Raw genomic sequence first — 24,693 nt, 5'->3', positions numbered from 1 at the left:
TTCATTCGGAAGTTTTAATTCTGAATTAAAAGTCATCATGTAAACGTAGCCAATGTCTGGACACTTTGCAATTGTGATGTTATCAGTGATGCGAAGTTGGGCAATTGTGCGCTGCGCAGGCGAGGCCGCGCAGCAGCCGACCTGCGGACGAGGCCGCAGAGTGGCCGATTTGTGTATGAGGGCTGCAGGGCCAGTTTAGCAATCTGCAGATCGAGCGCGTGAGATGCCTAGTAGTAGTTCAATCAGGAGACTAGATACCAGAGAAAGAATAAAATAATATTTATTACAATAGTGAATGAATGATGAATTACAGAAAATATGATGAGAATGAGGTATTGTTAATAGTCTTTGGTGCTTAGACATCACAGGGATATTGAGATAGAGCTGCATTAGCCATGAGCAGCAGCCAGATAGATCCCTGTAGAGTATACTGGTGGTGATGGTGAAACTGAAACTGATGAGACTCTTCAGACTGAAGAATCTGATGGGTCTGCAAAAACTGGGTGGAGCAGACCCAGCCATGTGATAGGCTTACGATGAGGGGTGAAAAGTAATGTGATAGGCTTACAACGGACTTGTGTGGGGTGAGAGGTGATGTGACGCTATGCTATTGAATAATAGAGACGAGGAGGCAAACAGCTGATTATTCAATTGAAGCCCGGAAGTTGACAGGCTATTTTGAGCATGTGAGCAGATTTGAAGGGGTGGAGAAATAAGAAGTGAACTGAGGAAGTGTAAAGTGCAGATTATAGTCTTCCTGACTGAACTTACGTTAGAACTTCATTAGCCACCCGATTATACTATTATGGACTGCCAAAGTCCCGCCCTCTTCCGGGTTAGGCATACGAAGCAAGGGATTTAATCAGCTGTTAATGTTTCCATCTACATTTCATAAAATGCTTATAAAAAAATTTACATGGTCAAATTAAGCGATTGAGCTATCCCACGCAGCGGTTCCACGCGAGCATGAGATGCGTGCGAGGCACACTAGAAATGAATGCGTGAAGTGAAGTGCGCAATATTTCTAGTATTTAGAATCAGGAGAGACCATAAAATTTATTATTATAATTATAATATTCTTTCTTTCAGGGGGATGAACATACTTACGGACGGACAGACGCACTTTTTTAAATAACACGTTGGAATACAGTGTGTGTGTGCACATGCATGCATGTGTGTGTGTGTGTGTGTGTGTGTGTGCGCATGCGTGTGTGTGGTCCTCAGATGATCTCGAAGGTCTTCTTTAGCTCCATGATGAGCTGCCAGTCAGATTTCTGCATGTCGTCTCTGAACCAGCTCTTCAAGGCATCAATGGACGCCCGCGTGATCTTGCTGACGATGATGTCAGTGGCCTCAAAATGGCGGCCGTACATCTTTGGCGACTCTCCGGGAATGGGCTCGATCTTGATGCATATTTCCTGGCCTTTCTTAGTGCAGTCCACTGTCTTGTGGTTCACCTCGATGCTGCTGACCACACCGATGTCCACAAAGCCCTTGCTGGGGACACAGAGCGGCGTTCCCTGCCGCAGCACGCCAGCGTCCACGTTCACGCCCATCACGATGGGATCTCTGGAGTTAAAGATGCACCGAGGCAGGATCCTCAGCTTCACCGGGAACACTGCTACATGTTTGAACTCGTCTTGCTTGGCCTTCTTGTAGTCTTCTCTGTACTTGGTGAAAGCGTCAAACAGATGGTAGATGATCTCAGCAGTGAAGACTCGCACGCCCAGGCTGTTGGCTATCTCCTGACTCTCTTTCTCCACCTTCACATCAAACGCCAGGATCACAGCGAACTGTGGGTCATGCTCCAGCATCGTGGAAGCCTTCATCACATCCTTCTTGTGAACTGGACCAATGTTAATACCAGCATAAGGGACTTTGGATGTGCGTAGGAACTCCAGTAAAGCCTCCAGTGATCCCAGTGTGGACGCCTGGACATAAACTCCTTTGTCCTCCAGTTTGATGGTGTTCAGCGTCTGTTTCAGCTCCCGCACCAGTTCATCCCTGAGCACGGGGATCTCATCCTTATGGTGAGCCACAAGCAGAGGGAGCCCTGCCAGCGTCTTCTGCAGGTCGTCCCCCAGGATCTTCACACCCTGGGCCGTACATACCTCCTTGTGCTTCTCATACTGGTTGTTGACCCGCAGATCCTTCAGAGGGGGGGTTAGCAGCAGCTCTCTGATCTGCGTGATGATTGGTCCTTCCACCCCCGGCACGATGATGTTATCTCCCACCCGCAGGCGGCCATTAATCAGAATGACGTCAATCGTAGTTCCCTTACCAGGCAGAGCCTTGACCTCCATGATCTGAGCACGGAGTTCATCACAGTGTGCTAGCCGGCTGGTCAGCCTGGTTTGGGTGAGCTCCACCAAAAGGGCAATTAGGTTTCCCATCCCATCGCCGGTGTGGGCCGAGGTGGGGACCAGAGAGACGAATGTCCTGGGGTCTTTATTCTCATGGAACAAGGCCGCGTTCAGACCCTGCTGGGCGAACTCCACGATGATGGCCTTGGCTCGCTCATCAAACTCATCCTTGGTGTTCTTCTTCTGCTTCTTCAGTGTGGTGATGAAGTCGGTGTCCGGACTCTTCTTCCAGTCGTACAGACGGTCGATCTTGTTGAGGGCGACAATGAAGGGGCACTTCTTCTCCTTCAGCAGGTTGATGGACTCCAGTGTCTGCGGCTCCAGACCATGCATGATGTCCACCACCAGGATGGCTATGTCACAGAGAGAGCTCCCTCGGTTCCTCAGGTTACTGAAGGACTCGTGTCCTGGTGTGTCGATAATCAGCATCCCAGGAATCTTGAGGGTTTCTCTGTCAAAATTCTGGACCATGTTGGTTTGCTCGATGATCGTCTCCAGTGGAACGTTTGTAGCTCCGATCTGCTGAGTGATGCCTCCTGCCTCCCCATCTTGCACGTGAGTGTGCCGCAGCTTGTCAAGGATCTTGGTCTTGCCGGTGTCAACGTGTCCCAGCACACAGACCACTGGGGCTCTCAGTCTGTTGGGGTCCGTGTTCTTCAGGTTCTCTGCTCTCCGTTTCTCTATCCGTCTCTTTGCATGGTCGTACAGTTTCTCATCTTTGGATCGCCCTTCGTCACTCTGGCTGCTCTCCTCCTCACTCTCCTTTGCTCCTCTCATCTCACCCTGAACCACCACCTCCGTACTCTCCTCTTCCTCCTCGACTTTCTCCTCCTCATCTTCCTCGCTGCTGTTGGGCTGCGAGGCGGCCGTCTCCTTCACCTTGATGTGAACCTTCTTCAGCTCTTTCTCCTCATCAGCGGCGGTGGCCTCCCAGTCATCCACAGCAACATCTGGCTTCACCTCTGGCACTGCAGTTGGCGCCTCCACCTCTGGCTCCATGGCAACGGGCTCTGGAGTCTCCAATGTGGGTGACATCACCTCTGAGGTTTCTTCAAGACTGGACTCTGTGGGCTTCTTCCTCCTCTTGTCTCCATACACCGGCTTCTTCTTTGACACCCCGTCTTTGGATGGCACTTCAACACACCTGCCCTGGGCTTGCCAAATCTTGAGCATGGCCTCGCTCCGTGCTCGGGCGTCTCTCTGGGTTTTTGTTCCGGTCTTCTTCAGGCGCTCCTTCCTCTCTTTTTCTGCCTGCTTCTTCTTCTCCTTACGTTCCTGCTCCACTCGCTCCTGCTCCATTCTCTGCTGCTCCAGCTCCTCCAGCCTCTTCAGTCTCTCTTCCTCCTCCCTCTTGGCTCGCTCCTCTTCCTCCTTCATCTTGGCTAGGGCCTCCTGCATGGCCTTCACTGTGGCCTTACTCGGCCCTTTCTTCTTCTTGTCTTTCTTCTTCTTATGGCCCTCGGCCTCCTCCTCCTCCTCAGCTGCTGGCTCCGCCCCGTCCTGGTGCTCCACCATGGCTGCTGAGGCTGCTGGAGGGGGCATGGCCTCTATCTTCTTTGCGGGTTGTTTGTCTTTCATGACCTCTGGAGGGGAAGTGGCCTCTGTCTTCATTGGTTCTTTTGTGACCTCTGGAGGGTGCTTGGCCTCTGTATTCGCTAGTTCCTCGTTCTCCACCCTCTCCTTCTGCTTTCTCTGCTTCTGCCTCTCCTCCTCTTTCTTCTTTTTCTCCCTCTGCTTCTTCTCTGCCTTCTTCTGTGCTGCCGTCTTCATCTTGAACGCCCCCTCATCTCCACCCTCATCCTCCTCACTCTCCGCCCCAGCTGCCTTGCCTTTCTTCTTCTTGTCTCTCCTGGAGAACTCATCGTCTGAGTCTTCCTCCTTTTCTCCTCCACCTCCTACTCGACCGATGCCTCCTGCTCTCCTGGATCCTCCCTCATTATCATTGTATTGGTGTGGTGGCTTGGCTCCTCCCCTCCTGCCTCCTCTGCCCTCCTCCTCTGAGCCAGATCCAGGAGCAGCAGGAGCGGCCTTCCTCTGGTCTCTGTGCTCTGCATTCCTCTCCTCACCCTGACCTTCATCATCACCTTCCTCTTCCTCCAGGCCAGCTCTCTTTCCCTTCCTCGTCTTCTTCGTCTCTACTTTGGGAGGATGGGCGCTCTCTGCCTGTTCTGTGGCCTCGGCTTTCTTGGCCTTCCCACCCTGTTTCTCCAGAGACAACTGCTCCAGCTCAGTCAGGATGTCATCCTCATCAAACTCTTCCTTCTTGGATCCTTTCTTCTTCTTCTTGCCTCTCATCTCTTTGGATGCTCCGGCTCCTTCAATCTCTGCTACCAGAGCATCGATGTCCACGGCATCATCTCTGGAGGTGTCCTCGGACTTCTTTGACTTCTGCTTCTTCCCCATTCCACTCTGCTCTCCTGAGCTGAGCTGTCTTATAGCACCTTATTATAGTAGTAAGATTAGTCGTTGATGATGTCATCGGTGATGATGTCATCAGTGCTACTTGCTCAGGTTTGTAAGCACAAGGCAATGCACGTTTATTGAGTGAGAGAGAATGTAGGGAAACAGTGGATGGATAAATCCAGAAGGAGGCAGTAATGTAACATAAAGGATGCCAACTGCCATAAAACACCACAGAAGAAGAAGATGGAGAGCTCTATGAGGGCAATCTTTCTCTGGGAGGAATTGTAGCTCTGTCTTTTCAAGATTGAGCTTGAGGTGGTGGACAGACAGACAAACAGACACACAAGTTACTTGCCTCCTTGCTGTTGTGGAGTGGATGAGGTACTGCGAGAGCTGATGTTATGTAGAGGAAGGATGAGCTACTTTACTTGCCGCCTTGCTGTTGTAGAGTGGATGAGGTACTGGGAGAGCTGATGTTATGTAGAGGAAGGATGACATCATAGATGACATCATAGATGACATCATCAGTGATGTCACAAGACTGTCATCGGTGATGACATAATCACTGATGACATCATTGATGACATCATCACTGATGACATCACTGATGATGTAATTGCTCAAGTGACATCACATCATTAGGTAATTAGGGCAATTACAATGCTCTTTAGGCTATACATGAGGGCAGAATTCAAAATACTGTCAAAAATTCAGTTTTTGAGATACAATTCTACATAACATCAGCTCTCCCAGTACCTCATCCACTCTACAACAGCAAGGAGGCAAGTAGCTCATCTTTCCTCTACATAACATCAGCTCTCGCAGTACCTCATCCACTCCACAACAGCAAGGAGGCAAGTAACTTGTGTGTCTGAGTGTCTGTTTGTCTGTCTGTACACCTTTCTGGAGATGAAGAAATATTTCCAGCCCTAGTATGAGTGTTAACATATGATAGTGTTTTATTGTGTTTTGTCATTGTGTCTCTGCCTCCACTGTCCCTACTCTCTCCGCTTCTATGTTCAACTGCCATGTACTTAACCTGCTGCCTTCTGCCCCAGTCCTGTCATGAACGGCAGTGTTCTAAGCAGACTGGATTGCATGCAGCAGATGATAGAAAGCTCATCCATAAGAGACTTGAGACTTGACTTGGACTTGTGACTACAGACTTGAGACGTGAGTTGGACTATAGCTAAAAAGACTTGAGACTTGCCCGGCCACGACCCATTGCTGCGCAGCAGCTATAATTTATCTTTTGTTTTGTTATGTTTAGTAGGGCTTTTCCCTAGCCCCGCCCCTTTCCTGACCACACCCCCTCCCACATACACTCCCCCCGATACACCTGTCCATGCCCCCTATCCACCTCTGGAATCCAGACTCTCTACGACTTTCCTATCCCTAGCAACGGACCCTTTTCCCTAGCCCCGCCCCCTCCATTGAGCCGACCCGGATCAGATCTGCCCCAAAATGTAATGGGTTCTTCCTTGGCCCATGCTACACCCTTCCACTAACCTCGCGTCACCAGGCTCTTCTCGGCGAGAAAGAGCCTGGCTCCCGCCCACAATTGATTTTGTCACCCTACTGGTTCCAGCCTAGAGCCCGCCCTAGACCGGATGGCAGCGTTTCTAGCTCGTCAACTTTCACGTTAACTTGACAATTTGACCCAAGTATCAGAATCCTCTTTCACCGTTTTGACCGGTGTGTCAGGCGGTGGTGGCGGAGATGCCATATTGCATAAACGTTTTGTTTTATGTAACGCTAGCTTTGTTTTGATCAGACTCTAGTTTAGGTAACATCACCGCGTCAAGCTAACGGCAACAAAGACGTTGTTAGGCGCATTGCCATCCGGTGTTAATTCTGGGTCCGGGGTTTACGCCCCCATGACAAAAAGCGGGGTGGAAGGTGCCCAGACTACCCTTCCACCAAGTTTCATGAAAATCGGCCCAGTAGTTTTGCCGTAATCCTCCTGCTAACAGACAAACGGTCAGACAAACGGCACCGAAAACATCACCTCCTTTGTGGAGACAATGCCAATTTTGACAATGTTCCACTACTGGGATTTTCAGTATGTTAAATTGGAAGGTTTCAAAAGCTGAATACAACACAAATAATTTCTGTTGCAATTAGTTTAAGGTTGGGTAATTTTTTCTCACAGATTCCCTAGACTAATATGTAATATAGGACCGTTATAATGGCAGAATAAACGTTATGACTAATATCAGCAAAACCTGCATAAACTGATCATTTTCTCAGAAACCTTAAAAGGCTACAAGTACCTTGTATTTGAAATGATTATAGAACATTAACTAACACAGTTTACGTCATTTCAAGGAGCTGTTTCAAGCAGGCAGGCTAGAAAACGATAGTTGTAGAAAGCAAAGCGCGTACACATTACGTGAGAAAGCAAAGCGCGTGTGCCTTACCGGTACCCGTAGAAACACGAGAGGCTCAGGGCAGACAGAGGAGGAACTTTTGGCGCCTGCAGCAGCACCGCATTCACAAAAGAAGAGGCTGAACGCGTGGTTAGGAAGCATCATTGCGGCATACATTCCACTGTTCTTTTCATCAAGATAAGGTATGTATGCATAAATAGCTTGTAAGTTTAAACGTTGTGCTTTACGCGACGAACCCCAGGCTTGTTATTGTTGTCGTACATTACAAGCAGAACCTGAAGCAGACCGCACAGTTTCTGCAGAGTTAGCCAACGTTATAACGAATGAGTGAAAGCGTGCTAAAATGTTCGTGCAAAAATAACCCCAGTCTAATTAATTCGCATGTGTAACGTTATTGCATATTCTGACGCCATTAACCTTAGCTAACTTGGAATATTGTGTTCCAGCATTTAGCCGTGTTCCTATCTAACGCAAGCCACTGTTCATTGTTGGCACATTGTTTGTATGGCTGGGGCCCAGCTAACGTTGCCTTTTGAGCGTTTCTGTATTAAAGTTAGCCAGCCTACTAACTTGTATGGGTTTAGCTAATATTTTAAGGTGGTCTTGAGTTTTTTTCTCATCGATCATACAACACGAAGCAGTAACCGCGAACTGAAGGAAAGTAAAGGATTGTTTATCCCACCAAGGCCGAAATAAGCCAGCTAAAGTTAGCACGCTGGCTAACCTAACTATACCCCAAGTTACATTCGGCAGCATTTAATAATATTAACACTTAACTTACAACAGCATCAATGTTGATCAAGTTAACGTGACTTAACAATAAGCGAATAGGCGAGCGTTAGTTAACGTGAATGTTATGTTAGCTGCGAAAAGGACCTCAACTAGGCCATTTAATTGGTGATAAATGTCCCGTTCCTTTAAAACTGGGAGCGAAGGATTTCACGGTTGAGTGACGTCACAGCCGAGTTGTCATGTTCCATCCAGTCGGGAAACCAGCCAGGGTTAGCTCTAGCCAGGCTAGCCATGTTAGCAATAACAGTTGATAACAAGGTATGTCGCGGTATTCTGCGATAACAAACACTGCAGCATTGTGCTAATAAACAGTATTTACTAGACTAGTGTACCCGTGGGGACCCCCCTGTGTTAGCTTACCCCGCTAGCCGGGCGCTTCTCGCTCATACTGAGCGAAAGTCACGCATTTCCCATCAAACACACTGCCATTTGCACGTCTAGGTATAAATGCCAGCTCCTACCTGAGTCTTCACGTGAAGTGAAGATGCTATCCGATACGCAACATCCTCAGTCCTATATCAGACTGTCTGTCCCACGGGTGCGAACCGAACAAGGAAAGACCGCTTTTTCTTGGTTCGCCCCCAACAGATGGAATGTGCTCCAGGAAAACTTAAAAATGGATAATTTGATCCCGCTTGCTTCTTTTAAAGCACTTTTAGAAAGCATTCCTCGCAAGGTGTGTTCATGTTTTATTTGAAATTATTTAATTATGCTCTTGATGCTTGTTATTGTCTGCTGTGTTAACCTGTAATTTTGTAACTGCTGTATATGTTCTTTGTACACCAGGGCTCCCTTGTAAATGAGAGCTTGCTCTCAAGGGACTCTCCCTGTATAAATAAAAAAAATAAAAAATAACATATAGTGGCCTCTTCCAAATTGTTGCATAAAATCCACTTTTCTGTCTTTCAAAAACCAAAAAGCATTTATCTGGAGCACCGCTTCTTCTTCTTCTCTGATCTGAAGCAACCCGGACCAACGACTCACTGTTTACTTACTAATGCCCCCCACACTTCCGCAATGGTATTGCACCTTTTTCGTTGTTACTGCTTGGCACAAATGCAGAAATGTAGGTGCAATACCATTTCGGAAGTGTGGGGGGCATTAGTGAGTAAACTGAGTCGTTGTTCCGGGTTGCTCGAGGTGCTCCAGATGAATGATTTTCGGTTTTTGAAAGTATGTTATTAAAATATGTTATTAAAAGAAGAGGATGTTGCGTATCGGATAGCGTCTTCACTTCACGTGAAGACTCAGGTAGGCGCTGGCATTTATACCTAGACGTGAAAATGTCAGAGTGTTTGATGGGAAATGCGTGACGTTCACCGGGCGCTAATGTGCTCAGTATGAGCGAGAAGCGCCCGGCTAGCGGGGTAAGTAAGGCCCCCCCCTGGTCTGGAACATGACATATTTCAACAACTTATTAGCCTCAGCCAGGAAGGATGACATCACTGATGATGTCATCACTGATGACATCACATCATTAGGTAATTAGGGCAATCACCTAATTAAGAAATCCAGCTCCATCAGCAGATGCACAGAGCAAATTACTTTGCTTACTGTCAGGGCAAGCCCACGGACACAACACAGGCGTCTGTAAACAATGTTTCAAAACTACGCAGGCGAAGGGAGCAATGCGTCCAACTTGGCCAACCATCCCGACTTGTTCAAAGAGTGTCAGGTTAGCAAATGTGATAGTAACATAATTACATGCCCTCAAGTCAAACGAGTGTTATTTTGTGACAAGCAAACTTTTTTCACAAGGCAGTTAAGGGCAATGCACTCAGTCGGAGTGCAGACCTCTGCCAAGAGGGTGTAGCATTATTGAATCATGACACTGTTGTATCTGGTTGCAAATATAATGTTAAATATTAAAGAAATAAACTCAAGTATAGTGGACATCAGATCATGGCATACAATGTAAAGCTTTAATACTGTAAGACTATGATGACCTGTCCTTGTAAAATGACGTGATGGCTCTGCATGATCAATATAAGTGGTATCAGCATTCATTGTTTAAATAAATCATTGGTCAGTGCTCAAAAGCAGGGCAGGAATAGCTTGGTCAAGTGAAAGAGGATCCCTTCAATTCAACCACAAGGCATTTAAGCAATCTGGATTCATGCAAAAGAGTGAAAGTGGGTGATTAAAATAGCCATTGACATTGTCTAAAGAAATATATATATATACAGTAGAAATATTGTGTGTGTGTGTATATATATATATATATATATATATATATATATATATATATATATATATATATATATACATACATACATACATACACACACGGACGCTGCCGTATCACCCCATATGATGCAGTGTGACGCCGCGGAGCCGGTGTGTGGTACTCAAACTATTTCCTCAAGGTTGGCAGGTCCGCATCTGAAACATGTACCTCTTTGCCATAGGCTACTTAATTCCATTGCAGCATGAAAAACAAAATCTGGATAGGAGCATCAGTTGACACTGGGACCGTGTTTTCTCTTGTTTTTATAACAGATCAATCATGGGCAAGAAGCAGACCCAGAAGACCACCACCACCACCACCAGCGCCGCCGCCGCCGCCACCACCACCACCACCACCAAGACTGTACAGGATGAACCTGAAGAATTTGTGGTGGAAAAGGTGTTGGACTCACGTCTGGTCAATGGAAGAGTGGAGTTCTTCCTGAAGTGGAAAGGATTTACAGAGTAAGTTCACTGTGTCTGGGTCGGACACCTGACCCCCAATGAGCTGGAAGTGCTTCCCTGGTATGGGGTCGTACAATGCTTTCGTCCATGCTCATTAAGGCTGCATGAAGAAATAGCATTTCTACACACAAAATCTATTTAAAAATTTAATCCGTTTGCTGCTTTGTTGACAATGAAATTTGGTGTTAGTGTTCAACCGTAGACAGGCACTGCAAACTGATCCTCTGATTACCATCCAGTGCTGACAATACATGGGAGCCAGAAGATAACCTGGATTGCCCAGAGCTGATTTCAGCATTTCTGGAAGCACAGAAGAAAATGAAGGAGAAGCCAGCTGCACCCGCTGCACCTGTCAAGAGGAAGTCCTCAACCGATGAGCCGGAGACAGAACCCAAGAAGAAGGATGTGGTGAGTTCACTTATAGACACTCCCAAGTCATGTTCTAAGATGTCTATAATACTCTATTTTTTTTATTAAAAATGGTGTCTGATGGTTTTCCCCGTGAATAAAAGTTAAATTATCTTGTTAAAATACTCGTGACTTCCTCTCCTTCACCCTCATTAAACATTTCAAAGCAACCAATCAGGGTTATCTATTCTAGAACTTAACTAGCCAATCACAGCATACAAACAAGGGCTTTAAATGCTGAATACTGACAGCGATTGGCTCCAGTATTCGTGATCATTCTTGTTGAAAATCGCCTTTTCAGGGAGCTCAGAGCAGACGTCAAACTCAACACAGACATCATTCTGCACAGTGAAGCTCAGACATCCAACAAGAAGAGGAACAGATTTTTAACTCGAGGGGGTCTTTTAAGGGACAGCTCACCCTAAAATCTAAAATACGAGAGATTTCTGGCTTCTCCAATACAATGGAACTGGATGGGACTCGGCTTGTAGTGCTCAAAGCACCAAAAAATACATTTGAAAAACTCAACAGTATTGTCTCTTTCCAGAAATCATGACCTAGTTACTCAAGATAATCCACAGACCTTGTTGTGAGCAATTTCATCAAAGAACTATTTTCTTTTGATCAGACTACTCCTGCTGGCTACTGCTGCTAGCTGCAGCTTCATGTAGGAACTAGCTAGCGGGTGTAGTTTGGTCGCAAGAAAATAGTTCCTACATGAAACTGCTCACAACAAGGTCTGTGGATTATCTTGAGTACCGGTAACCGGGTCATTATGTCTGTAAAGAGACATTGCACTCTTGAGCAGATTTTGGCACTTTGAGCACCACAAGCTGAGTGTCATCCAGTTCCATTGTATTGGAGAGAGCAGGCAGAAATCTCTGGGGCCGATATATATTTAAAACTCAGGCAATTAACACAAAACAATTTAGATAGATAAATAACACTACAGGTGTGATGAAAATGTGTATTTTGGATTTTAGGGTGAGCTGTCCCTTTTAAGCCTACTTTTGCTTAACCCATTGATACCGGCGCGCGTTCTCTAGAGTGGCCCTCTAAACCTACTGCACGTTTGTAAACAGCCCCTGTAAACCGGACGTTTTGGGAGAAGTTGCCAGAGCGGTCGGCGTTCACTAAAACCTTTATATCTCAGGCTCTGTAGCACATAGAAACATAAAATAAAAAGCATTTGAGAGCTTAACCCTTTGGCTTTTCGTATGTTAATGTTGATAAAGATTACGGCAAATGTAACCCTTCCAAATATAAAGCCACGGGTTTAAGCTCACAAATGCTTTTTATTTCATGTTGATAGCTACTATAGAAGCTGAGGAAATAGGTTTTGTTGAACCCTTGACAATTACTGCAGCCTAACGTTAACGTTAAAACATTAGCGACCTCCGTTTTGCAGTCGTCTTGAAATACGGCAAATTCGCCAAAAGTCACTCACCCAATGAGCCTTGGCTAGCGTGTCAACAGTCACATCATAATCTGGGTGTGGAATCTTCTTATTCATTGATGTCTTCGTCCTCAAAGTAAGTTATACTCCGTTCAGTGCATCACTTAGCGTTAGCATTCACTTAGCTTACTGTCTGAGACGCGGCCATGCAGAATAGACCAGAACTGCGTCGCGTCTTCAAGCGCCCAGCTCCAAGGCCGCGCCCCTTTTTAGGGGAAACCCACCATAGTAAACGACGGTACAAGAAGCCGAAACCACTTCAAACAAACTATTTAAAATGGTTTAATTTGATAGAGATATGCCGAAGAGTTGCTGTGTTGTTATAGTTTCACTAACAATAAAAAAAACAAAAAACTGGTCTGCGATAGGGTAGGCGTGACACCGTCAATGTGGACGATGCATGTAACCTGGTGGAAACTGGATACAGCGTTCATATAAGGCAAGTACCTCATGTCGATGTATCTTGCGCATTCTATGGCCGGCCGAGTTGAAATATATTGTCATGTCATGGTGTCTTTGGGTCATTTATAAAGGAAATTAATTCTGTTATTTTTCTATAGATGTTTTGGGTACTGCTATTTTACATTGAAGTCAACGCGAGTGGCTTGTGTTATCCCCTAAAAAGGGGCGCGGCCTTCAAGTTTTGCAAATTACCCGGATGTGCTGTTCTGGTCTATTGCCACCGTGCAGCAGAAGAACGTGCAGTAAAACCTTGAGGCTATTGCAGATTGGAACATGAGATAAATAAATCTGAAATTAGGTCAGCAGCATTAATTTCATCCTCAACTAAAATTTAATGGGAAGTATTGCCGGACCGGCGCTTCCTTGATTTGCCCTGTAGTTCGAGCTTTGAAAAACTGTCCACACGGTCGAGGCAACAATAAAAATAAAAAACTACAAAACCCACAATGCATTTCACCTCCGCCACGTCTATTTCAGCAAATCATGATGCATTTAATCGGTCACATGTCTTGAAACAACGATATACACGTACTACGCGTCTGTGTCGCAGCCGGCATGAAAGGTAAAAGGACACGCCCGTTGCCGTCGGTGTTAAAGGGATATACACGCAAATGCTGCATCCGGTATCAATGGGTTAATAGGCCTTTATTGTTTTTCCAGCATGGTGACCCCAATTTAATATTTCCTTTACATTGATTTAGCTGGATATGTCACACAGCCAGAAAAATGTGAATGGTAAAACATCACCTTGCCTTATTTTCAGCCCACACACAAAAATATCAGTCACAATTACAGCACCTCTGTTCATATATCACAATATAAAATATCCAAATAAGAGCAGTTATCAAACTGCAGCACCTATTGAACTGATCCTGGAATGGGCCCAGGAGTGAATGCCCTGCAGAATGGTCTATATAGGAAACAAACACTGATCCAATGAGTTGAACTTGTTGAAGCTACTTTTGAAACATGTCTTTTGCTCTCATTGCTTTTCAGAGTGAGAAGCCCCGTGGCTTTGCCAGGAACCTCGACCCAGAGAGGATCATCGGGGCAACAGACAGCAGTGGCGACTTAATGTTCTTGATGAAGTGGTGAGTCGCACTCGAGACCTTTTTATTTAACTATAATTAAATCTGTTGTTGCTACTTGTGATGGAAGTATAGCTACATTGTAGGCCTCTGATATAAATAATAAATGTACATTGCTTCTGTGAGACCTGAATTTCCATCCAGGTTAAATAAAATACCTATTTTATTACATGGGTTGATAAATAACAGATTTGTAACAGAAATGGGTCGACAGTTAACACAGTTCCTCCTCCCTCTTTGCCCTGTGCTGCAGGAAAGACTCAGATGAAGCAGATTTGGTCCCAGCCCGTGAGGCCAACACCCGCTGCCCCCAGGTGGTCATTTCCTTTTATGAGGAGAGACTGACATGGCACTCGTGCCCAGAGGATGAAGCTCAGTAGTGCCACCTGCAGGTCCCTGCAGTCCTTTGCCCCTCCCCCGTCTCACACCCTTTTCCTCAGGACTGATATAAACACTTCTGGTCTGCCTTCTCGTTTTAGCTCTCTTAGTTATTTTCAGGATGTTTCAAATGTTCTCAGTGTATGGAAGTCAAGAGGTCAGCTACAGCATTGTACATAGGTTGTGAATGGGTCAGGTTCTGATGTCAGATCGGGATAACAGAATGTCTTCTGATAAGTTTGATTTGAAGGCATTTACCAGTTTGGAAAATGTATGCGATTCCATGAATAGAGACGCTGCGGAGCATTCAGAAACCACGCCCAAAACGGGGGGAAACAACCCCATCCCCCCCCATCCTGGCGTTCTCCTATGTCGCATGTTGCACACAAAGATCATATATATGGAAGATGAACACTCCAACTTACTTCCTTGACAGCTAGATCCACATTTTTCTTCTCGCCAATTCTCAATCGCTTCCTTGTTTTGCTTGGGAGTACAGAAAAAACTTGGTGATTTTTTTACATTTGTTGTCTGCGCAGCCCACCACACAATATCTTTTAGCTATGTTTAATTCAAGGAAAATTAAGCTGGTGTATGGGAGTGAATAGCACTTTCCCCTGTGATGGGCGTGGCCTATTTCATGCAGTGTCTCTATGGTTTAAGTTTTGTTTTCCCATATTCATACCTGATGTGTTGTTTTGTAAGTTGAATAGCTGCTCCTCGGTTTACCGTCCTCCAGCTGTATCCTATCAACTCAAACTTTTGTAAGAGGCCGGCCAGTACGGTGTTTATTCGCTTTTCTTTTCTTTTTTACACTAAAGCAGATCTTGTCTACTTGAGTATGATGAAGATAGACTGAAAATGCCTTTTGTACTCTGCATTTGTAAATATTGTTTCAAGTTGTCCAATAAAGGTTTTATGCTGCCAACCTTTCACTGCTCAGGTTTTATTGGTGAGGAAATGCCTGCCACTCACAAATTGGCACTGTTATGAAGACCCCACTGTAATTGCTCTCCATCTAATTTCTTGAAAATGATTCTTGAATGCTGAAAATAGTTGTACCAGAGCTCCATTTTGAAGGTACTTGAGCATGTGGCGTTTTCTCCTACACGGATCAGACTTGCTGCTCTAGGCTACTGATGAGTACGGGTATAGGTTTTAATGCTAACTCTTTAGAAAAAAATCAGGGATTCATCAGTTTTTTTTAAAGAAATGTCAATCATACATAACGTAATACAAATCAAAGTTTCAGCCCGTTTCCATTCTACCATGCATGTTTGAACTGTAAAGTGTTGTGCAGCAAATTAGCATACAGTACATGTGGTCACTGTGGTATTGATTTGAGTCTTGATCCAATCAAGATATTTTGGCTTTGCAAGATATATCCTTGTATGAAATGTGGGAATGACTGTTGTGCTTTTCCTCTCCCTACTCTTCCATTTCCGTTTGCTCCATCTCAGATTCAGCAGCATACTTTTTTTTTTTTTTTTGCAATTAGGAACAAGAGTACAGCATATATAGAGACAATGCACATTTTCTGGGGATTGTCCCTCCATGTTTTAACAAGCAGCATACTTTGACCGAGACATGACCTCCCCTCCGTTAATTGATTAGCGATAGGGGAAGCTATCTGTTAGACTTGCACCTACCAGTTACAAATCATACACATGTTGGAACTCTATGCCCAGTGAAGAGGCGATAGTGAGTCTGAGTTTAAAAATGACGACATGATATCTTCTCCAGTTAGCATCAGAAGTAGGTTAATCTTCCACAGGACTTATATGAATTTCTCAGTCTGCTTCTTGACCTCTGGTTGGATGTGAATAACATTGTTGAGCATCAGCCACTGCAATACAAGTTTTACGTGTTCTATCCTGGCACAATTTTACATAGGCCTAATAGCTGTTGCTTTACAGGAGGAAGCTTTGCATGTTTATCAGTGAAGGTTTCTTTCTGTTGACTCCTCAGGATGTAGTGGGTGAACCCACTGAAAATCTGTTGGAATCTGTTGTGGAAATGTCTGGTGTAAATTAATGTAGAATCTCTGAAAGGATCATTATTTTTTGTAATTTTATTTTATTGTAGGCTATAGTCTGTTTTTTTCTGAGAGTAGCCTAATTGTTTGGTTTTCATATTTTGCCTTATGATCACCTGCTGCTGGGGGTTATAGTTCACCCCTGATAGTTTCCACTATCTAGCCTACCTATCACCGCTGCCATTAGCTGGCCTCTTCCCACCAGGTGATACCATTTAGCCTAACCCCGCCCACCCAATTAGCGACAGGTGCGCATGGCGAACTGAGAAAAGAGGTAACAGTTTGCCAGCGAGGGACAACCATACGGGAGTGGTGTATTTCTGTGTATCAGTAAAACGGCTGGAGTGTTTTATTTTAAAGACTATTTATTGTGCGGGGTGTGTTTGTTTTAACGGGGTGGCCTGTTCACCGCAGGGAAGCAGCGTGAACGAGCATTGTGCAAGAGGTCACATTTCGCTGGTCAGTCCAGGCAGGACTGCCTCGAGGCGGACACGCGGAAAGGTCTGCTCCCATTCTTCACAAACGGGTTCATCACTGGCCGGGAGAGAGGGAGAGGTAGGCGCAACACAACTGCTTTACTAGCGTTATCTGTTCTAAAAAGTTTCTTAGTGTCTGCAAGTTTGACTTCTCAGATATTCTACGTTGATATGCTATGACTAAGGCCATAACACAAATATTAGCCTATCTATAGGCTACTGCGGTAGGCCACTCAGGGAATTGTTTAGCTTGTTTTCCATGCATATAGCCTATTGAATTATGAGTTGGCTAATAGCTCGCTCATATTTAAGTATTAGTGTGGCTTTTGTGTATCCAACAGCCCGAGATTAAAATGATTTATATGGAACCGTATAAACAAGTTTTGGGGAGAACTATGCTGATGAAACTACAAGCACAGAGAAGCTTCTCGGCAGAGATGGACTACCTGCTCTGCATCCAAAGAGTATTGACGGCAAGAGTCAAACTCGTACGTTTTTCCTCCTCCCAACAGCGCTGCCGCCATTTAGGCCTGAACAAACTCCTCCTTGGCCAATGGAACAACAGCACAGAACCATACAGCCAACCAGAGGTGTCTCTTCCAGGCCAAAATGGCGGATTTTCTGTGCTGATTTTGCGATGGCTAAATCTTCGGTTCTTAACAATTGAAGTTCTTTGATGCAGCTCCTGCAGACTGGATCGCTGCTCTGACATTCGATCAGGGCCGGCCCGCCCTATATGCGAACTAAGCGGCTGCCTAGAGCCCCGGGATTTGCCAGGGGCCCCCTAAAAAAAAAAAAAAAAAAAAATTTTTTTTTTTTTACAAACATAGGCTATAATATTATAGGCTGTGTGTGGTAGTTAAAACATAGGTTGACGTTTATTTATGTTTGTAGTTTAAACAAAAACATAAATACTGTAGGCTACATACAGTACAACACAAAAGGCTGTTATTTACCTTTTGTCGCCACCTGGTGAGTAAATATATATGTAACTAAAACCAGAAGCGTCATGCCCATTGAAACTGAGGGGGCAGTTGCCACCTCAAAGATTTTTTGAAAAAAATAAAAGGGGGAAGTCAAATTCATGCTGTTAGTTATTATAGGTATAGTTTGCATAGCAAGTTAGTTGGCTATACTTGTACTACCATGCAGCTAATGTTAGCATTGTAATGTTAGCCAGAGCTGTTATGACAGTGAGCTGTTACACTTTATCTGGGCAGACTGATTGAATCATTGCAGATCTATTCAGACCTTAGGTCGCCACCAAAACTTTTTTGCTGGGGACCTTCGCTGCCGAATGTTTATCTCTAAATAAATATACAGTATTTACCCTAATGAGAAAAGGAGCAAAATATTGATGGTTAAAAACCGAATAATGATATCACAACGCTCTAATCCCAATGATAATTTAAAATTAGATCTTCCTCTAAATCTGGCTTCAAATGGCCAACATTTTAGAAATAGCTAAATGCACTGATTCAATCATGAGTGATTCAGCACACTTTATCTGGGCAGACTGATTGAATCATTGCAGATCTATTCAGACCTTCGGTCGCCACTGAAATGTTTTAGCCGGGGACCTTTGGTCGCCACCGAATGTCGCCCCCTCAGAATTCTGGTTTGCATGACGCCCCTGACTAAAACCATTACAATTGACAACCGGTCCTGAATGTATCTACCGGTCCTTGGCACAAAAAAGGTTGGGAACCCCTGGTTTAACTGACCTGGCAACCCCTATGGCTGCTTGGTTCTACACGCTTGCTTGACACTGATAGGGCTACAAACGAGCATCATCATCGTCACGTTTGTTTGTTTTAAATATTCCTCTAAATATGGCTAAAAGTCCAAAAAACGTCAAATTTTCTCCCCTCCTTACACCACCCCCTACTTACACCACCCCCTACTTAAAAGTACTTCCAGCGCGGATGCCCCCAAACCCCCACCCCTGGGAGGGGGCCCCTAATCTATATCCTGCTTAGGGCCCCCAGATGGCTAGGGCCGGCCCTGCATTCGATGCATCCTTTGGAATTGTAAAATCAGTGTCACACACATGGATAACAACAAAAGAAAGGGAATAGGTCAAAAAACATTGTGCAGGTAGAGACAAGAAACCCTAGTGGGCTTATGAGGAAATTAACCTATATGCAACAACATCAAAGCATATCCTACTATATAATAACAATAATTATTAATAACAATAATAGGGCAGGTTAGACTTGATTTTCCTTTTGTACGCCAAACCACGACCTTTGCCCCCCTTCTATATCAGCCCCAACTTTTTTTAATTTTTGAAAATGTCGCGTTGCTGCCCCTGCTTTACAAGCAAAGGCATCCTGTGTCAAATGGACTTTGGCTGTCTAACTATAGTCTTTGCTGAGTTTCTTTTTGGAATTTTTGTGCTGATGTAAATGAATATGTTAAGAATTCACATGACATGGTATTTGGGGGGCGGGGGGGGGGGAGGTGCTACCAGTGTCTTCACTGTAGTGTTACACATTCAAAGTTATGCGTTAAGCAAGAAACTGCTTTTAAAGTTGGGATAGATTGAAGAAAAACTCTGCACATCTCTCAGGACGGGTGCGTCGGGCAAAGACAAGAAATCCGTAATTAGTGAAAAAAGAGTCCCGCACACTGTTAAGTTGCAATCAAATTTGTTTTAATGTGACGTTTCGGTCACCGACCTTTGTTTGAAAAAGGTCTGTGACCGAAACGTCACATTAAAACAAATTTGATTGCAACTTAACAGTGTGCGGGACTCTTTTTTTTTTCCACTAAAGTTGGGATAGATGTCACCAAGTAGGGCTACTGAATGTAACCGGGGTTTTTTTTTATTGGCAGTTTGAATAATTTGTTTTTCTTCTCTCTCCACCCCTCCCCAGTGTCTTTTCAGGTGTCTGTCCCCACTATGGACAGTATCTTAGACCGTTACATGAAAGCGGTAAGTGGCTCGGCATGCTCCTCTACACCACAGCTCTCCCCCAGGTTTCCTGTTTGTGCGGTGGAGACTTGGCTACTGTTTCCATTGTAGGACTGTGCCATGGTCGACTTGGCTACTGCAGGAATGTGCCTGCCCTGGGTCGAGGTCCAGTGGAAACTAGGTGTTACTGAGGATGTCCTGTTGTATGCCCTATTGCTCTCAATCAATACTACCCCACACTGTTTTTGGCTATTGTAGGAGTTTATCAGCATTTGTGTTCGTGACCCAAGGCTCCATAAAGATAACTTCTGGCACACGCACATCGACTATGAGATCTGTTTACATGTGAGTGCAACTTCTTGTTATGCCTCAGAAGCTCTTATCCACATGCATATTTTGTGTGTTGAGGCTAAGGTGAATGAAGGGTCACCACCTACTTAATGACACTGTTTGCTGATTTGTCAGCTTATTAAATTATTTAATGTGGTGGAAAACATTTAGCCTGTTGGTGCTATTTGACCATTTTATTTGTTTGTACCTGAAGCATGATAAATACAATGTAGGCCTATATGGCCTCTATTCGCCTTTTTTACTTCCCACCCAATTCACCCATTTTGTCTAAAAGGTAGGAACTAACGGGTGCAAGCAAGACATTGAGGATTTCCAACCTCAAATACATTTAAGTGATCCAGTGCCGGGCCCTCGTTAATGTTGTGCTACCTGTTACTTCCTGCCTTTTTAGCCACAAAATGGGTGAATTGGGTGCGAAGTGAAGAAGCTAATTGTCAGTCTCCTTGTTCCTTTCTTGTAGACGAATAGCGTGTGTTTTACAAAGAAGACATCCTGTGTGCGGCGGAGGTATAGTGAGTTTGTTTGGCTGCGCCACTGTCTGCAACAGAACGCTCTCATCATGTAAGTTAACAAACCAATGACTTAACATGAGGAAAAATCCTTTAGGAAAAATATAATGCCACCATTTCCTTCATTGAAGAGTTAATAGCCCAGACCAGGGGTTTTCAAAGTCTGAGACTGTGGGCTCCCCCCCAGACAAAGCTTGGAAAAAGGCACCACCCTCGCTCATTTCCTAGATGCTTATGGGATCATGATTATTTGATCCCATACACTTCAACAATTGTGCCAAGATAGCCTGATACATACTTCAGACTACACCACCAAATGCATAAAAAGGTCTGTTGAAGGCATTTATTAGTTTCTGACTGTGGGATAGTCCCAGTCACATTCCCCAATGCATCTCTGAACATCTCTTTAACCAGTTAGAGATGTGGTTGCTATTTTCCTATTTAACAAGAAATTGTATCTGAACTCAAACTAATTGATTCTGAACTACACAAGGGTTGACTCCACATTTCAAAAGGGTGTTATTTTCCTTCAAATTCAGAATAGGGTGAGTTTTGTTTCAGTTGATTTTGTCATCCTCCATCCAGAGAGTTGCCAAAGCTGCCCCCCTGGAACCCATTCTTCAGTATGAACAACACAGAGCAGGTCAACGAGAGGATGAAGGGCCTGGAGGAGTTTATAGAAATGTGAGTTTCTGCGCAACAATGGTAGCTGGCTAAAGAAGCTATTGCAGTTATTTCAGATTGTAGCATTGCCATCTAGTGGTGCCCTGCGAAAGCATGAAGCTCTCACTCGCCGCCTCTTCACCCCCCCAAAAACCTGAATATCAATGAATATCTGGTGGAAGCAAGTATACTGCTGGTGACTTGAAAGTAGACTTAACATCTTGCTATTCCCGTGAGTCTTGAACTTAAGTCTTCACCTGTCTAATTTAATTGATTGGGATTCACTCTTGGTCTTAATACTTTCTTGCCGTTGGTGATCATTCTTTTTTCCTCCTGTAGCGTTCTCCAGACACCCTTCTTGCTGTCGGACAGCCGGCTCCACCTGTTCCTCCAGTCGGAGCTCAGCATGACGAAGATGGAGAGGTGTGCTCTGGGCCAGACCAGCTACACTGTGGCCCATGCCATCCAGCGTGCCGGCAGCAGCTACATCAATAGTTTCCCTCTAGAGGACACCGACAAGGCCTCCTGCGACTCCGACTGTGATGAAAGGTACTAGCTAGGATGGCTTGCATTTCAAGAACACGGAGTTATGAGTTGTCAATCTCAAATTCACCCCCCCCCCCCCCCCCTCTTTCCCCTCCCCCAGCTCCTCGTCATCATCAATCAGCTCTTTGTCATCGGGCTTGGGATCAAGTGTGGACGACCCTATGCGAGGTAGCCCCCTCCCCTTCTTTGAGTCCTGCAGCAGACGCCCTGATCTGTTCAGCATTTTTCCACAATCGCCGTCCGAACAGCATATTGACTCGCACAACTTAGGCCATTTTACTTAAGTCACCTTCCCCCCTCTGTTATACGGGTCGTCTGTCGACCCGTTGGGTACATTGATACTCATTGGAGCTCTTGCCTTTCCTGGTTAACTGATTGAGAGCAAAAACGCTTTTTTCTTTTATTTCTGTTGGCTTCTTCCCTCTGATCTTTTAAAAAAAAGATATCCGTCTTAATGTATTTGTTAAAATTGATTGTTACAGTATGCACTGAGGTTTGCGTCCCAGTTTCTTTGTCCAATTTAATCTCATTTATGTTTGTCTTAAAGCAATACCTCAGTCCTTTAACTTGGTTTGAACTTGTAAAATATTATCTATCCCTTTTTTTTAAACCAAATCTGGATAGCAAACCTGCATCTGTAACGGGAAAGATTCTTAATGTTTTTGTATATTTTTATCTGCGCTATAAAACTGTACAATGTTGGCAAAGGAGTAGTTGCTTGAATTGTAGAGGCTTTTTATAATATATTTGAAAAATATATTTTAATTGTCAATGGATGAATAAATGTGCTTATTGGAAAAACAACTCTTGTTTACTTGGGATTAAAGTACGACCGTTTCGTCCTCATTTTGACAAAATAGAACAATTTATTTCAAACCGTGTAGATTTATTTTGTGAAATTCCCTCTTGAAGAGGAAGGCTATGCACTGTGGCAAGAGCCCAGTAGAGGGAGTGTAGACATCATGGGTACAAGTAGATCATAGGCTGGAGGGGATTCACCATGCTGCAGATAAGAAACGGGAGTAAACTATTTCTTCATGGGGAGTCTGAGCAACACATTTCTTAGTGGCAATTATCACCCTATGCATTAGACCTAAGGTTAGACCCTAAATATGTATTGTGTAAAATCTGCCTTGGGCCTCCTGGGATAAGGGACTGTGTGTCTTTCATATAAGAACAAAATTTCACTTTCTGCTACATGGAGTCTACAGTAATTTATTGAAAAATGTACGCCCTTCACTACAAATTGAAATTCCTGACGCTCCTTTAGGTCGGTTTAAACGACCCCCCGACGTGCACTACCCACTCTGCAGTCCTGTAATGACACTGTCAACATGCCAATCATCTCTCCACAGCTACAGGGTGTCACCTCAAAGACAGCTAGACCTTTTATCCAATTATACCAATACAAGTTATATTTTAAGCATCTTTGGTTTTCAGAAGAGAGCCAGCGCCGGTCCCATTCAGCCCCTTGTCACAGCTCTCCCAGGTGAGACGGCCTAATTAAAGGAAGACAGCAAATTAATTTTAACTATTACGGACCACTCGAGGGAATCACCTGTGAGGAACAAGACAGCCTCAAACCCTCTGTGTGTGTTTTTGAGGGGGGTGGGCGGTGCAGGGGTGCTGGACAGCCCTGTAAATTGAAAGCTGGTGAAAGAAGTGAAGGCTCATTAAAGGAGACAGCAGCTGCCCCCCCCCCCACCACCATCACCACCACCACATCCGAGTGACGCGGGCCAGCGCCCCACCACCCCACCACCCCCACTTCCGACTGACGTGGGCCAGCCCAACGGTGAACCTGGCCTGTCCCGTCTGTGTCCTCTCCTTGCCTTCCCCTGGATGGTGCTGTCTCCCTGTGCGCCCAGGCCGTAATGAAGCTGTCACCGCCTTCACACACTGCACTGCTGCCGAGCTGCTTTCATATGGCCAACACAGAATCTACACTCATGCATACATATAGCTGGTATGTCTGAACACACACTGACAGACATAACACGCACACACACACACACACACACACACACCAACAATCTGTGGATGAATGGACATTCTCTCTTTCATCATCTCCTGTCATTCTGAGTCCCTCTGGTTTGTGGTTGGAACTCACCATCTCTGTTTGCTGTTAAGGTTGACCTTATCAACGTACCCCATGACAGCATACAGCGTGGCACGCACGCACGCCTGTACACACACACACACACACACACACATACACAGTAAGCCACAGTCAGGAGCATTGGATCACACACCATCTGCACTGTTCCATTAAATCTGTAACAGACATATCAGCACCACACACACACACACACACACACACACACACAGTTTGGGTCCTCCAGGGCCAGTCAATTTCCTGACAAAATGAAATGCAACTGGAAGCTGTGTGTGTGTGCATCTGCATCTGCCTTTTTGTAGTATCTAGCATTTGGATATTGAGCATTCACGGTACATGTCTATTTCAGCTCAGTAATTTATAACTCAATTTGGAGTGTGCATCGATGCGCTGCATACCTCCAAAACACCAAACAAAGCCCAAACCCAATTGTATTTCAAAGCAATTAGGGTGTCCACTGAGTTGTGAACGAACCACGTTGCGCCGGCTCTGGGCCTGTGTGATATTTTTAATTGTTAATTTTCTGTCACATTAGTCAAATTCGGCGCCTCTGGACAGGTGACCGAGCTCCTATAGGCAACAGATAAAACGACGCCGTTCATATTTTCAATTTTAGATGAAACGTAGTGGATGCTAATCTATTTTATGT

The 24,693-nt window shown here is 44.9% G+C and overlaps 2 protein-coding genes and 1 pseudogene across 3 annotated transcripts in view; 2 read left to right on the top strand and 1 right to left on the bottom strand.

Moving 5' to 3' along the window:
• Positions 1-1,220: 1,220 nt before the first annotated feature.
• Positions 1,221-4,766, bottom strand: LOC310784962 (eukaryotic translation initiation factor 5B pseudogene; annotated as a pseudogene). Its single transcript has one exon. The product of its transcript is annotated as a eukaryotic translation initiation factor 5B pseudogene (transcript).
• Positions 4,767-7,221: 2,455 nt separating this feature from the next.
• On the top strand, positions 7,222-15,351 carry cbx3a (chromobox homolog 3a (HP1 gamma homolog, Drosophila)). Its single transcript, XM_083646668.1, has 5 exons — positions 7,222-7,338; positions 10,448-10,639; positions 10,879-11,047; positions 13,962-14,056; positions 14,307-15,351. The coding sequence occupies exons 2-5, from the start codon at positions 10,455-10,457 to the stop codon at positions 14,431-14,433; spliced, it is 576 nt and encodes a 191-aa protein (XP_083502794.1). The 5' UTR covers positions 7,222-7,338; positions 10,448-10,454; the 3' UTR covers positions 14,434-15,351.
• A 4,496-nt stretch (positions 15,352-19,847) lies between these two features.
• Positions 19,848-24,693, top strand: part of LOC310784961 (sorting nexin-10A-like) — a gene marked incomplete at both ends in the record, with an annotated part of 23,632 nt that continues 18,786 nt past the window's right edge. The window contains 6 exons of the mRNA XM_083645976.1: positions 19,848-19,880; positions 20,118-20,204; positions 20,671-20,771; positions 21,305-21,403; positions 21,722-21,931; positions 22,050-22,142. Of these exons, the coding sequence (XP_083502102.1) occupies positions 19,848-19,880; positions 20,118-20,204; positions 20,671-20,771; positions 21,305-21,403; positions 21,722-21,931; positions 22,050-22,142 (623 nt within the window). The remainder of the gene's footprint in view (positions 19,881-20,117; positions 20,205-20,670; positions 20,772-21,304; positions 21,404-21,721; positions 21,932-22,049; positions 22,143-24,693) is intronic.

The sequence above is a fragment of the Poromitra crassiceps genome (genome assembly GCF_964638095.1).
Source record: "Poromitra crassiceps genome assembly, chromosome: 11".
Lineage (NCBI taxonomy): Eukaryota > Metazoa > Chordata > Actinopteri > Beryciformes > Melamphaidae > Poromitra > Poromitra crassiceps.
This window is presented reverse-complemented; position numbering and strand designations above follow the sequence as displayed.

Bases quoted from the DNA above. Each gene is read 5' to 3' on its own strand.
- cbx3a (XM_083646668.1), top strand. From the start codon at position 10,455: ATGGGCAAGAAGCAGACCCAGAAGACCACCACCACCACCACCAGCGCC. The intron at 10,640-10,878 runs GTAAGTTCACTG...ATTACCATCCAG, and splicing joins AAGTGGAAAGGATTTACAGA to TGCTGACAATACATGGGAGC. The intron at 11,048-13,961 runs GTGAGTTCACTT...ATTGCTTTTCAG, and splicing joins AACCCAAGAAGAAGGATGTG to AGTGAGAAGCCCCGTGGCTT.